The 16278-nt window shown below is 29.1% G+C and overlaps 2 protein-coding genes across 2 annotated transcripts in view; both read right to left on the bottom strand.

The window, feature by feature from the left end:
- Positions 1-2830: 2830 nt before the first annotated feature.
- LOC128667587 (uncharacterized) lies at positions 2831-5603 on the bottom strand. The gene is made up of 2 exons (XM_053738283.1): positions 5332-5603; positions 2831-5074 (listed from the first exon to the last, which is right to left on the bottom strand). The coding sequence occupies exon 2, from the start codon at positions 5065-5067 to the stop codon at positions 3517-3519; it is 1551 nt and encodes a 516-aa protein (XP_053594258.1). The 5' UTR covers positions 5068-5074; positions 5332-5603; the 3' UTR covers positions 2831-3516.
- An 8731-nt stretch (positions 5604-14334) lies between these two features.
- LOC103572843 (heterogeneous nuclear ribonucleoprotein A3 homolog 2) overlaps positions 14335-16278 on the bottom strand; it is a 37466-nt gene continuing 35522 nt past the window's right edge. Inside the window, exon 8 of the mRNA XM_014444756.2 lies at positions 14335-14806. Within this exon, the coding sequence (XP_014300242.1) occupies positions 14791-14806 (16 nt within the window). The 3' untranslated portion in view covers positions 14335-14790. The remainder of the gene's footprint in view (positions 14807-16278) is intronic.

The raw sequence follows: 16278 nt of genomic DNA, 5'->3' as shown, positions 1-16278 counted from the left end.
TGAACCAATGCATAGATCGATTTGTAAATTTATTCAGCTTCAATTTGGCTTTTTTTTAACCTCGTAGGACGATTTGTCGCAGAGATATCAGCCTTCAAACAAAAAATGATCCTTTTGGCTTTGATCATCGATATTTCAGGTACCAATGATTGCACAGTAAATTTGAGGGAGGCGTTGAAAACTTGAATAAATTCTCTACAAAACCCTTTCATCATTTTTTGAAAAAAAAATTTATTTTTATTTTTAACATCCATTAGAAGTAGGTACGAAAAAATGACTTTTTTTAGTTTTTTAGTAAATCAACCGCTACTCTGTAAATATCGATGAGAAGACTAATGTTGCCAAAGCTTTTTTTAGCTTAATGTACTTCCAATAACTCTGTAAATTTTCGAATCGATCTATCGGATTTTTTTTTTTTGGGGGTGATCGATCAAAGTTTTGCAAAACAATTAAAGGAACAAGCTTCGTTCCTTTAATTGTGTAATAATCATCACAATGAAAAAATAATTTTTTTTTTTCTTTCTTTTTTGGGTTAGTTACTTAGTAAATGTGAGGAAAAGAGAAAAAAAGAAATTTTCAAAAAATGTCAAAAAAAAAAAAAACAAAAAAATCGGTCTATCGGTTGACCCTGTGGGCCAGCCCTAAAACTTCCCGCTATTTTCGAGCTCCTTGAGCTCGAAAACATAGTTGTAAATACATTTTCGAGCTCTTTGAGCTCGAAAATACTTTGGTGTACCTTTAGTTTCGAAAAAAACCGTTCTTAGCATTTTTTTTCTCCCACGATATCTCTCAAATGCATCAACCGATTGAGATGGTTAAGGTGGCAATCGACGCGTTTTATTGAGTTCTAGAGCTTATTAGATTCTGAAATTGATCAGATGAGTCACTTCAAAGATAATCGCAATAAACTGTTTTTTACCATTTCTTTCTCCCGCGATAACTCTCGAACAAATTATCCAATTTTGATGTTTGAGGTGGCAATCGACGCGTTTTATTGAGTTCTAGAGCTGATTAGATTTTGGAGTCGATCGTATAAGTCGTTTCTGAGAAATCAATAAAAAAACTAAAAAAAAAAAAATTTTTTTTTTTTTCGTAATTGGCCAATATCTTCGAGTCTACTTGATCAAATGATCTGAAATTTTCAGAAAAGTTGATGGCCAAAAAGCTCTTTCAATTGCCGCCTTAACCACCCAAATTGATTTATTAGTTAAAAAGATATAAAGAGTTTACACACACACACACACTCACTCGGACATCGTTCTGAAAACAGTCAGAGTAGCTTCCTAGGACCTCAAAACGTCGACATCTGATGAAATTTCGATTTTTGCAAATCGTGGTAAAAACAATTACTTTCCGAATTTTTCGAAAATCGTCGATTTTCTTAGCGGGAAGTTAGAAATTATTTAACATACATTATTTAAATTTTTAATTATTTAGTTACTTCAAAAATTTATAATTAATGAAATAGAAATATTTTATAAACTTTGATAGTGTCATCTTTTTGAGTATATTTAGAAAAAGGGCTCCAAGAAACAAAACATTTATAGATTAATTATTTCAACTTTTATACCGCCTTTGATGATAACACAAACCCGTAAAAGAAATGTCATTTAACAATTGAATGACTTTTTGAAAAATGGTGATACAAATTTTATTACCGCGGAATCATATTCTTTGAAGTGTCTAGATGACACCAGAATTTTTGTAAATTTTTTAATTATTATTTAATTGCATAACAAAATTATTTAAAAACTACGCTCGCTAGAGTGGCGGCGCGCGCATGCCGAAACTGCCGCGCAACAGCCAATTTTCAACGTTGAATTAAAATTATAAATATTGGAGCTACAATTTGGGGAGTCTAGAACTGTTTTACTAAAATTTTCTGCTCTTTCAGAAACTTTGTACTATTTGAGCTATCACTTATACTTTTTGAGATTTTGCCAAAAAGCTGGACAGCTAATTTTTATAACGGTTTTATGTTGAAAAACAATTGTAATTTTCTTTTCCAGAAAAAATCCAAAAAGCGCTTTTTTCTAGGCGCTATTTCGGATCGTTTAAGCCATCAACCATATTTTTAGGAAACCTGTAACTATTTTTCGCAGGTTTTCAACTTCTTAACTAGACTATTAGCATTCAAAATATTTGAGAAAAACGAAAAAAAAAAAATTTATTTATTTTGTTTATTTTCTCGTCGACGATATTTTCTGGACGGATCATCCAAGTGAGACGTTCTAAAAGGCAATCTAAAGCTTATTTTTAGGTTCTAGAGCTGGGTGGATTCGGCAATTGATCGATTGAATTTAAAAAAACGAAAAATTAGTTTTTTCTGTCGTTTTTCTCAAGCATTCACGATTTATTCAACTAAAAACGTCTAAAATTTGCAGGAAATGAAAGTTCAGAAGAACTCTTTAGAGTGCCACAAGAACAATCTACATGGGTTCACTCATGAAAAAGATGTGAAAGGTTTACATGCAAACACACCCATCCATCTCAAAAAATGTCAGAATAGTATCTTAGGACTTTCAAAGGTTGATATCTTAGCGGGAAGTTAAAAAAATAACATCAATGACAGGTGTTTATTGAATTAAATAATTATGTATATTTTTTGTTGGTTTTTTTATTTCCTAAAATAAAGTTACATATGAAGATTAATAATTATATTTAAATCAAAAGTTCCATCTGGTATGACAAAAAATTTTTTTTTTTCAAACAACTTTTATCTTAATAAAAAAAAAATTAGTGAAGATAACAATACCAATAATATCCACATAAAAAGATACACTCAAGTTTTATTTTTAAATTTCTGAAATAATGATAGATAATTGACGTGAATCGGATTTCTAAACCTGGGTTGGAAGAAATTTCATTGATGAAGTAAGGTTGCTAGATAACAAGCATCATTAAGGGAAGTATCTTTAAAAAACGGCATTTGATAGCACTTCTTTAGGAATGCATCAATAGGGACGATTTTAGAGTCTGTTCATAAATCAGAGCAAACATAAAAACCAAGTTTATCAGATGTTATTCCACAATCGTATGCCCTTTCTATTTGCCGGTAAGTTTGTACCAGTAGATAATAAGTATTGAGATGGAACACAATATTTATAATTACGCACAAACATCCGTCATTCAAAAGACAACAATTGTTTTTTTGTTCTCGAGAGAACGTGAAAGAACTAAATTTAATTTTCGAATATTGGATGATTGATTGGAGTGATAGCCAATAGGAATCGGTCCATTTTCATGATGTCCCCACGCATGTAGCGATTCCTTCCGTTGTCGATTTTGGCTAAAATTGTTTCTTTTCCTTTCTTGAAATCTTAGTACGAACTGCTGTAACGGTCGATTATGACTATGAATCAATTGTTCTATTACAGGTATATTATTTTCATAAGGAAAAGCAGAAAAGGAATCTAAAGGACCAAATCTGCGCACATCCTGTACTAAATGTACTAACCCATGAGCATTATAACTCACAAATGATTTGCCATACAACATTTCTGCGTTAATTACAAACTATTTTAGAGCATTTTCTGCAAACATCAACTGTTCCTCTGAAAAAGATGGAGAAACAAGAATACGAATCGCTGCGTGCAACAGTAAAAAATGTGAGTAATATTCATCTGGAAGAATATCAGATAAAACGCAAGGTCCTGTATAAAGAAGAAAATGTCGGAACTCAGTTGCTTTATAATGGATAAACCGGAAAATGGTACAAGGACGTCGAGCGAATTCTACAGGGCACCAGTTATCTAGAGACTCTAATTTTGAGTTTAATATTTGCTGAGGTCTCTCATCTAGCTTAGGAAAACCAGGAAATTTTCCATTAATCCAAGCTTCAATTAATCTTTTCATGGTTCCCAATAATACCAGATGCATGTATTCAAAAGGTACATTTGATACTGGATTTATACCCAATTTCGTTAAAGCAGAGTTCCCAGGCTTACAATGGTTTTTATTGGTACGATTGATGTATTCGTCATCGATTCGCGGAGTGTAATCGGTGCCAAGAAAACACATACGGTGGTCGGTATAAGTTCCTTTGACCTTGCATTTAGAACAGGGATAATAAGACATGTGTCCGTAATGGTTTAATATGAAAGCTTTAGCTGGTGCATCAGCAATGAAGTTACGTAACGTAATTGGAATTAAATTTCCCAGAAAATCAACTCCTCCTTTTTTTTTTATATCATTAAAGTCGTCAATTAAATGTTTAAATAAACTTTCACCATCATTAGGCTTAGCTTTCCCGCGATATAATCCTACAATTACAGGTAAACTATTCGGTAAGTTTACTACTTTCATTTGCAAAGGATAATACTGATATAATTGCTGATTATCAGCAGAAGCCCCATTAGTACTGACATCACATATTAAATGAATGGGCATTTCATGATAATCTAACAATATCTTATCAAGTGCAGCAGCAATTCCAATAAGAACATACTCCCCTGGGTCCATTTCATAAACAACAACTTTTTCCGTAGGAGTAGCTAATAAAGTATGAGTTGTTTTTGGCAGATTATGAAAGCAAGGATGACGACGAAAAATTTTTAATATTGCATTACCCTGTAAACTATTAATATTATTTTTAATAAAACATTTAGCTAGATCAGATTTCATACAATCGTTCCTGGTAAGATTACTAATATAATGATTGTGTGAAGTATAGTTATAAACCAAATTATTATTATTATTATTATCATAATTATTATTATTATTATTATTATTATTATTATTATTATTATTATTATTATTATTATTATTATTATTATTAATATTGGCTTTGCTCGTTTTATTTATCAAATGCTCAATAATTGGTGTTGTTGGCGGCTCGGGTTGGATACTATCTCTTGCTCCAAAATTTAGGTAAGCGTTTGCATTATTTTGATGTTTTACAACTATTGGATTTAAATTTGAAAGACTAGATTGAGAATTTGGTAGTTCACCCATATATGATAATTCATAATTTGTAAAATTTCGATTTAATATAATTTGTTCTCTTATTCTCCGCAGTTGTTGACGTTTACTTAAATATTTAACATTCTTCCGCTTGATTTGCTTCATCGTTGGCCTGTAAAGGTACCAAGTTTATAATTTTTTTTTTATAAATCAAAACACAAATCACATAAAAATCCGATCTTCCAAGACCATATTTTTTAGAAAATACACGTGTACACTGGGTTCTCATATTTTACCCTTGTTAATCTTTCTCTGTTACATTGTTGCTGTAGAATATGTTTTTTTTTAAATATTTCAATTACATTTGAGAAAGAGGAATCGGTTTTTTATATGATTGGGGTAAAAAAAAAAGAGTAAGTTGATACGTACCATCAAATGTATAGAAAAATTTTGAAGAACAACAATAGGTAAGTAAATGTAATTCAAAAATGTTATAACTAGTTACTGTATTTTTCAATTCAATTAAATATTTATTTTTTCAGTATTTGAGGGTTATTCACGGTTATACAGCGTGTATGTTTCATTTCTTACACTTAGTCCCCAGTACTTCTTTCTAATTTGCGCAGTTATTTAAATTGAAATCTCTGCGCAGTATCGTTCAAAATGTCGCCGGTAGAATGTGAAAGAAAGATGAAATGCACGCTACACGCACTGTTATAGTTCAGTCCGCTAAAGAATGATCTTTTCTCCCACTACTTGACTATAGTGAGGGGCATATGTACCCCTCAATATATTCGAGTAGTGGGAGAAAATATCATTCTTTAGCGAACTGAACTATATTTAATAGCAATCTAGAGAGTGGTGGTAACGAGAAATCAAGCCACAGATTATTCATCGTGAAGTTTGGATACTTACTCTCGCCAAACTTTTCCAGAACTCTTAACTCATCTTTCTATTCTAAATCACTGCAGATTAAAAATTTAATTTTCGAAATTTCGTCTTAGATTGTCATTGCAACTGCACAGTAATAATAATTTCTTCAAACGAAAAAGTGTGAAAACTGCCGCTTATACCGTAATTTTTACAATATATTTTTAAAAAATACGATATAAGCAGCAATTTTCACACTTTTCCGTTTGAAAAATTTAAAGATATTGTAATTGGTAATATTTAATGTGTAATTTTTGAAATTTTCGTTCTGTTCATCATTATTTTAGACCTTTCAAAATAGTACTTGAATGTTTCATCTTACTTGGAAATTATTGATATTGTTATCTTCACTAATTTTTTCTTTTATTAAGATAAAAGTTATTTGAAAAAAAAAATTTTTTTGTCATACCAGATGGAACTTTTGATTTAAATATAATTATTAATCTTCATATGTAACTTTATTTTAGGAAATAAAAAAACCAACAAAAAATATACATAATTATTTAATTCAATAAACACCTGTCATTGATGTTATTTTTTTAACTTCCCGCTAAGATATCAACCTTTGAAAGTCCTAAGATACTATTCTGACATTTTTTGAGATGGATGGGTGTGTGTTTGCATGTAAACCTTTCACATCTTTTTCATGAGTGAACCCATGTAGATTGTTCTTGTGGCATTCTAAAGAGTTCTTCTGAACTTTCATTTCCAGCAAATTTTAGACGTTTTTAGTTAAATATATATTGTAAGATACTTAAGAAATACGAAAATAAAAAAAAAATTTTGTTACATTTCGAATACTGTCAAAAGTCGTCGATCAATTCCAAAATCCAACCAGCTACAGAACTTGAAAGAAAATTTATTGCCTTCAAGAATGTCTCAATTGGATGATCCGACCAAAAGATATCGTCCAAGAAAAAATAAAAAAAAAATTTTTTTCTTTTCATTTTTTTCAAATATTTTGAAAGCTAGTAAGTTGATCAATTTTAAAATATAATCAGTTCTAAAGCTCTATAGCCTGCATCGAATGCTATCGTTACCAGCATACCCGGATGAATCGTTCGAGATTTCAATGCTAAAATAATTTCATAAAAATATTTCTTAACTTCCTGCGAAAAATATCTAAAAGGTGTTTTTTTATAGAGGGTTTAATTTTCAACAATACCAAGTTACAGGTTTTCGAAAAAAAAAACCTAACGCACATCGCTGTTTCAAAAGCCTGTGACTTGGTCAAAAATAAACCAAAGGGCAATTTTTTTTTTAATTTTCTCTATTTTTAGGTGTAGTTTTTGAAAAAAATTACAGTTAAATTATTTATAGGTATATCTTCAAATTTTTTTTTTGACTTTTTTGAAAAAAATCCAATTTTTTTCGAGGATTACCACTTTCAATTAAATTTTTCGTCTTAATTTTTCGAACTCTGAAGTTGTCTATAAATCCTGAAAAATTTTCAATGATCTTTTGTAAAGTAAGCCCAACCGGGCAAATATTTTTTTTGAACTAATAGAAAAAAATACACTGAAAAAAATAATCGGTAACGGTTACCGATTTTTTTTCGGTAGAGGTTACCGATTTTTTTCGGTAGCAGTTACCGATTTCCAATCAGTAATCTCTACTGATTTTAATCGGTATCCATTACCGAAAAATCGGTAATTTTTACCGATTTACATTTATCAAAAAAATAGTTTCTTGACCTAGAAAAAATAAAAATTAATTAGTAATTACTGAACAAGCATGAAATTTTACAGAATAAAGAAAAAAAAACTCTGTTATATCAAATACTTGGAGCTAATTATACATAATTTACATTGCCCCGTATATTTTTTTAAACATTGTTTTTGTCGGTTGCGACAGCTGATTATATTTTTGGGAAAGCAAAAAAAAATGAACAGTTGCAAATTTAAATTAGTAATTGTTAGCTGTTTGGCTTAGGAGAAGTCATTTCTATTTATTAAAGATAAAAGTCATATCACTTTTCGTAGACAGAAATATTCAGAAGGTATGGTTGTCATTACTGGAATTGATGATAATAATGATCCATTATTTGGTAAAATTGTGGACATGGTCAGTGTTAATGATCAAATACTTTTTCTCATGTATTCACTGAAAACAATGTATTTCGATGATCATTATAACACATTTCGTGTCACCGTCAATGATAAAGTGGATTTAAATTATAATAAAAATTTTAATTACCTTTGAATGAAATTAAAACTTGTTGACATGTCATTTATACTTAAGTTGTAAGCCCCAAAAACTGTTTTTTCGGTAAATTTAATATCAGTAGAGATTACAGATTTTTCGGTAACGGTTACCGATTAAAATCAGTAGAGATTACTGATTGGAAATCGGTAGCTGTTACCAGAAAAAATCGGTAACCTCTACCGATTTTAATTGGTAACCGTTAGAGAAAAATCGGTAACCTCTACCGAAAAAAAATCGGTAACCGTTACCGATTATTTTTTTCAGTGTAGAAGGAAAAATTCATCCACTCTGGGATAAGCAGGAAAAATTGCAGAATTAATTAAAGTTTTATTTGAAAAAATTTAAAAAAAAAAAAAAATAAAAAATGGCGAACTTTAAGAAAATAACGGTTTTTCTCAAAAAAGCCAAAAATTTTATAGAGTTTATCATTTTTTAATTTTTTTGTATTTTTTCCCAATTCCTCAATTTTTGAAGAAATTATAGCTATTTGAAAAAATAAAAGCCTTATTTTTGAAAAACTCAACTTTTTTGGGTTGGGTAAAAAAAATTTTAAAATTTCCTGAAAAAGGATTTTAATGGGGTAGAAAATGAAAAAAAATTTTAGCCAAATCGAAAGGGATCGCGGTCAAAAGTGATCTATTTACCGTGGAATGTCCCATATATAATATACACAGATTATATAATGTGATAACTTTAATTTAAGGTAGTTCACTCGCAAAACGACTTTTCTTAGGAATGCGATGAAATTAAAACATGAGATTAACAACAATGTCTTATATTCAATGAAAAAAAAAACGAAATTTTTCACCGATTGTAAGACGAGATATTAACAATCAAAAAGTGCATAATTAGCATGCTGGAGATCTACCAAGTATAAGAAAAACATGTAGTTTCCTGAATATCTTGGAAACAGTTTTTATCATTTTTTTAAAAAACTTATCCACTGTTAAATGAATAAATTAGAAATTTTTTTGAAAAAAACTCTGAATTTCTTGACCGATTTGTTTAAAAAATATTGATTTTTAAAATATAAATAATTTAAAAATACTTGACCTGTGGTGGGGTACAGCAATCACAACTCGGCAACGTTGCAGTCGTCATACTTAACTCGCGGAAATTCAAAAGTCACTTAATTAGGTTAATTTTTGAGCATGAAAGTATTGGAGGTCAAAAAATTTTTGGAAAATTTTTCAAAATAATTATTATGAATGTTAAATATTTATTCAATGATTTTAAACAAACAAAAAAATTATTTTTTGATATTAACTTATATTAATGACAGCTCGGCTGCCCCATTCCAAAACACAGTAAGTGACAAATTTTTCAAAATCGATTTTTTAGTATTTTTAGTTCCAATGGAATTTTGTGAACATGATTCTATACATATTTCAAAAATTTTATTTTTGTCAGTTACTGTGCTTTGAAATTGGTCAGCCGAACGATTGATCAGCTCGAGCTTTTCTAATAGTTTTAGAATTTTAAAAAATTATGATAATGGAAGCAGCACACATCGAGCAATTTTTTTCTTTCTAATTGCGATTTTCTTGTAAGTTTAAAAAAAAAATTATGAAAATATGCACAAAAATTAATTCTATCTAAAATTTGTGATTGTCAATAATAACGAACTACATGTATATTAAACTCACACTATATAAAGATTGCTACCTATACGTTTAATCTATAGAACTATTCAATATAAATGTTTGCAGCATTGCCACATTTATTATACTCATCAGGGTGATTGTATTAGTGTGTATCTGTATATTTAAAACTAAAATGTATTGGATACAGTCTCTCACAAAAATAAAATATTCTGGCATTGAGTATCTCTAACTTTTTGTAGTTACGATTACGCTATACTTTTGGCTACGAATGTCGCGAGTGAACCACCTTTTATTTCTTTAAATATCAATTAAATTTATTCCCTCATTACCCAAAGAATAATACAAAAGTTTCGCGATCAATTCAAAATTTTGAATCATTAAAAATTAATTAATTCAATTTACTAGAAATTTTATATATATATATATTAGGGTGCTTCATTATAGAGTAAAATTTTTTTTTATTAAATCCCACCTGAAAATCTTGTAGTCGGTGGGAAAACAAAAATTTTGAGCCGCATGGCAGCCCTAAATTCCGATTTTAACCCGTTGCTAAACCATTTTTTATTTTTCCCATTTAAATAACATTGAAAAATAATTTTTTATAATTTTTTCCTTCCACTCACCATATTAAAAAATTTTTTTCGTATTTTGACTTATAGGCTTTTGTAGAGGACTAAATTTGCAACAAAAAAGGTCCTGTGAGTCGAGTCTGTAACTCGATTAGATTTCTACACAAATCTCTTCTTAGATTAAATTTTCGTAAAAATAACACTAAATCTCATCTAGCGCTCGAATTATTGATAATGGATAAAAAATGTAAGGAACAATTTTGTAGGAAATTTTATGCCCTACAATTTTTGTAATCAAACGATTCGTCGTAACTCTCAAAGTTTAGCGGCTACAGCCTCTTAAAATATAAAATTAGGGAAAAATTTATCTTTTACGTCTCCAAAAACTAATTTAATAGATCTACGTAAAAAAGTCGAAACGAGAAATTTTATGTCATCAGACTTACTAAAATCTGACGGCAGTAAAATTTTTTTAACCAGTAAATCTACAGCTAGTATTGATTTTGTAAGTCAAATATTTAAGAAACTTTTTTTAAACTATTTAAGTAACTTGATGATTTATGTTAGGCCTAAAATTCATGCACAACGTATGTAGTATTAGTATTTATATCAAATTTTAATATAATAAATACGGCTTAATTCTGTATTTTGTACTATAATTATAGTGACATTAAAATAAAATTTCCCCAATTTTATATTTTAACAGACTGTAGTTACAAAACTTTGAGAGTTACGACGAATTGTTTGATTACAAAAATTGTAGGGCATAAAATTTCTTAGGAAATTGTTCCTTACATTTTTTATCCATTATCAATAATTCGAGCGCTAGATGAGATTTAGTGTTATTTTTACGAAATTTTAATCTAAGAAGCGATTTGTGCAGAAATTTAATCGAGTTACAAACTCGACTCACAAGATCCTTTTTGTTGCAAATTTAGTCCTCGACAAAAGCCTATAAGTCAAAATACGAAAAAACAGAAAAAAGCAAACTGTAGCTGAATAAATTTTCTAAACGAGCCATGAATTGGTTTAAAAAAAAAATTTCCCGGCCCCGTAGACCTAAAAAAAAAAAACTAAAAAATTTAGAAAAATTTTGTTTCGACCTATTTCTTATAATTCCGCAAAAACCGTGGCTCAAAAAAGTATTTTGCTGAAAGATCTTCAAACTAGAGATTCCAAGCTTCGATTTGCTTTTTTTATTTTTTCGATACGATCATTTTTCACGAAAATACAGCCTTCCAAAAATTACTAAAAAAATTAATAAAATTTTCTTGTTTCTTTAATTTTTTGGATAAGTGTATATTAGACTGTGTCAAAATAAGTTTTTTTTTTTTTCGATTCGACGGATCTTTTAAGTTTCTTCAATATGAAAAAAAAAATCTTCTAAAGTTTGAGCTCAATACCTTAAAAATTGAGCTGGCGTAAAGAGGGGTCTCCTTTTCCATTTGAATAACATGGTAAAAATTTTTTTTTTATTTTTAAAATAACTATACGAAGAAATTCTTTCTTTAAATTTTGCTCTCGACTGTCTAATAGAATATTCAATTCTCTACAAAATTGTCTATGTCCAGTTTTTTTCTAAACTCAACAGAACCGAAGTTACAGAGGGCCGAATAGGAGGAAACAAATAATTAATGAATTAATAACAGAAAAAAATTTATTATTTTAACTTATCAATTAATTAACTCAATTCATTTAATTATTCATAAAAAATTTTTGAATTCAACATTATTTCGAATTAATAACAAAACAAAATTTACAATAAAACAGAAATCAATTATAATTATAAAATTAAAACAGAAATAAATTTTAATTATAATTAATTTCGGTTTTATTATAAATTTTGTTTTGTTATTAATTCAAAATAATGTTGAATTCGAAAATTTTTTATGAATAATGAAGTGAATTGAGTTAATTAATTGATAAGTTAAAATAATAAATTTTTTTCTGTTATTAATTCACTAATTATTTTTTTCCTCCTATTCAGACCTCTGTAACTTCGTTTCTGTTGAGTTTAGAAAAAAACTGAACATAGACAATTTTGTAGAGAATTGAATTTTCTATTAGATAGTCGAGAGCGAAATTAAAAAAAAAACAAATTTCTTCGTATGGTTATTTTAAAAATAAAAAAAATAAAAATTTTACCATGTTATTTAAATGGGAAAGGAGACCCCCCTTTGCGCCAGCTCAATTTTTGAGATATCGAGCTCAAACTTTAGGAGAATTTTTCTTTCATATTGAAGAAACTTAAAAGATCCGTCCGATCGAAAAAAAAAACTTATTTTGACACAGTCTATTGTATATATATATATATATATATATATATATATATATATATATATATATATATATATATATATATATATATATATATATATATATATGTATATATATATATATACATGGATAAGGGATGATCGAAGGACGAGGAATTCGTAAAAATCAATATCTGTATTTTAGTATCAAAGTAACTTATTATAATTTCAAAAAAAAATTTTAAAACATTTCATTATCATATTTCATAGCATTTTTCGTGTTATCCTCAAATAAATTAGAAAAATAATTTTATTAAAATCAAACCATCTATCAAAAAACATATCTTATTATAGGTTATCAATTAAATTTTACTTGCAATTACTACGGCGCTTCTAATTTTGCAAAGGAACTCCGTATTCAAAAAGTTGTTCTGTCCGATTATAACTTCAATTGAGTACCACTGAGCTCTGGTAACGTGTGCCGATGGAGGGGATAAAGTGAAAGAGACAAGAGTGAGATAGCCGGCGTAATATGACACGTCTTGAGCAGATCTGGCGCAATATATGCCCAAGCATCTGCAGATAGATTCTGGTACAAGATATACCCAAGTTAACTGTATCAATACATCTTGAGCAAGATATATTCAAGATCCTTGTACAATTCTTGAAGTATACTGTGGACCAGTGTCTGCAGCAAGATACAGAGTCATATAAAGACATAGACTACTAGTGGATTTGAGACCAGGCTTACGCAAGACTCTCACAAGATTGTTATATGGGAATTGACTACTTTTTCGACGTACTATTTAATATAACACTTTAGTTACAGATACTGCAACCTATAGCTGAGTTTTTTTTTACTACGTTTTCTTAGTTCCAAAAACCTATTTTTTCTCTCAGTGTTAGAATTAAAATAAAGGAAAGAAAGGAAAATATTTAGTTTGGCATAAGGCTTAGATTTGAAGGAATTATATTGTAATAAACAAGCAGGTTGCTTCAGTCAATTATAAATAAAATTCATACTCTGTTCAATAAAACTAAAACTTACAATCGACCCTGATTGATGAATAATAAAATTTAATGTCTCCGGTTCTGGAAGGCTGAGTCCATCTTCCAGTGGCACCCTAAAATTTGACTATAATACTTAGGTGTGATCAGACTTGACAAGGATAAACCCTCTGTCATACCTCCCCTCATCAGTTTTAACGGGCAGATCTTGAGTAAGCCATACACAAGGTAGATTTAACATGCTTCTGGCGTCGATTTTCCCCAAGAATTGAGTAATAACTTCACCAAGTCTTGTGTAACGCTAGCATAAGACTTGCAATTTAAATCTGCCCCGAATATCTGGAGCGAAACCCAGAGGTGAATAGTAATGCTAGCAACTATCGAACTTGAGAGCAAGCTTATGTCAATCTTGAAAAAAACTGCTATATAGGAACAATACTATGAAGCGGTTTACAATATTTCAAAAGTAGCTTGATGTAATCATCATTTGGTAGAAATAGCGTTTGAAAATATGTATTACAAATTCAAAAACCTTCGTTTAAAAATGTCATCGGACTGAGAAACTGAAGACAGGATTTACATGCAGGAGATCAAGGTTCTACTACCAGTCAAGTCCTTTTTAAATATAAAAATGAACACCAATTTTATTACCCATATCATAGATAATGATGATGATAATGATAATAATAATAATAATAATAATAATAATAATAATAATAATAATAATAATAATAATAATAACAATAATAATAATAATAATAATAATAATAATAATAAAGTTGAAAGACTAATGAAAATTTCGTTTTATTTAATCCTATTCTACGATAATAAAATTTATTTCATTCGATAGTCAAATATGCCTCAATGGATAGTAAAACTTACAAAAAATATAGTCTAAGTAACGAATGCTATTTAAATTTATTTGTATGCTTAAGTAATAAAAATTACTCAACTTAAATAAAAATGAAATTCTTAAGATAGTAAAAATTATACAATTTCGATAACAGTTCAAGTTTATAACATAAATTTAGAAGTTTTAATCTATATTGTTAAAAGAAGTCCCCTATATTTATTTCTCTCTTTGCTCTTTCAACAGGTGAACTTTAATTGTCATTTATTTTCACTGTTATTATGTTCCATTACTAGAAAACAAATTTTTTGCATCTTACTACATGTTCGTTAAAAGTCCAATCCAGTTTGTTGTCCTTATTTATTCATAGCTTGAAGCAGCGAGTAAAGTTTTCATCATACAATGAATAACTGAAGACCTATCATGTCTTCATATTGATGAGGTTTTTCATTTCCAGATTCTTGACTTTATCCTGGCTGCCATCTATTGAAAAATCAAAATTAATGTCAGCTATTTACGTTTTTTAAACCATACAGCGCTGATTGATCCGCATCAATATCCCTCGATATAAAAAAAAAAATTTTAGGAAGCAATAATTTATTATTCAACGGGTGAAATTTCACGTATTTATTCACTTAAAATCTAATTATCGGTTATTTGAACGAAGATCCAATAGCGGTCAGTCTTTTTAAAGATATTCAACTATGTTTATGTTTGGTCGTTCTCACGTTGTATTGAAATAATTTTTATCGATTTTCAATTTAATTATTGAATATAAATCAATCGTTATTCTGAGAATTATATAATAGATATCTTGCTACACGAACCGCATACAACGCACTTAACCGAATATGCAAAAATAATTAAGTACAAAATATAAAAACATAAAATTCAAGAAATTACTTAAAAATACTCAATAACAGTAGTTGATAAATCGGGAACTTTTACACTTAGCAATTAATATAATGGGCGCACGCACGCTATAACATACCTTAACGTAAAGCACATTGATTGGTAGGTTGGTACGGTAAATACGTTTGCAGCCCGCGATTATCTGGTTTCTGTATATCGCATCTTCATAATTGCTTGTTCGAAGACCACTTCATGACGTTTAGGCAACACAAAATATTTTACGGCGATTTTGGAGAGAGCAACGCTAACGGCAATGAATGGATTTCAATGGAAAAGGATTTGAAGGATATGCGAGATAAGCTCTACAATCTAGCCATTTAATAGCTAACAAAAAATTGTAAGTTTCTGTAACGAACATACTGAATTGATCTGTACTGCATTTTTTATGAGTACATACATCAAATATTGCTTTATGCAATCCCTGCCTCAAAAGTTCAAGTTAAGAGCATTGAAAAGCGATGGAGAAACGTCGAATTCCTGACCCCTATACTATATCACTTTATTATTTCATCCGGCACTATAATAGAAAACATTCTTACATGATCTATACTCTTATTCCACTAACTTACAAATATTATGGTTAGTTTTGGTTACATAAATACTTTGAAGAATAAAATTTGTTTTACAAATTGACGTAATAATGTATATCTACATGCTCGAGGTTACTAATAAGGACTCGTGAAGACTTGCGCGTTCTGTGTACCACACATTAACCTTTGCTAATGTTGTCAACAGTGCAATGTAGGTAAAATATTAGTTATTAATTAATGATAATTTTCTCTTTAAATTGAACTTCTGAAACATGGATTGTATAAAATATTGTACGATGTTGGTCTGATAAGTAACAAATCTGGCATGGGTCCTTTCTAGAATTTTCCTCTAGTTGTTTTGTGTCACAACAGAACTTGTGAGAATTTTATCACTCACATATAGTTATTTTATAGCATCTGCTCTACAATAACTTTCAATGTTGGTTTAACCGGTCAAAACAAGCTAATATCATTAGCTACATTTGTATATTTTGGCTCTAAAAGAGTTTACTA

This window comes from Microplitis demolitor, chromosome 4, assembly GCF_026212275.2.
Source record: "Microplitis demolitor isolate Queensland-Clemson2020A chromosome 4, iyMicDemo2.1a, whole genome shotgun sequence".
Lineage (NCBI taxonomy): Eukaryota > Metazoa > Arthropoda > Insecta > Hymenoptera > Braconidae > Microplitis > Microplitis demolitor.
This window is presented reverse-complemented; position numbering and strand designations above follow the sequence as displayed.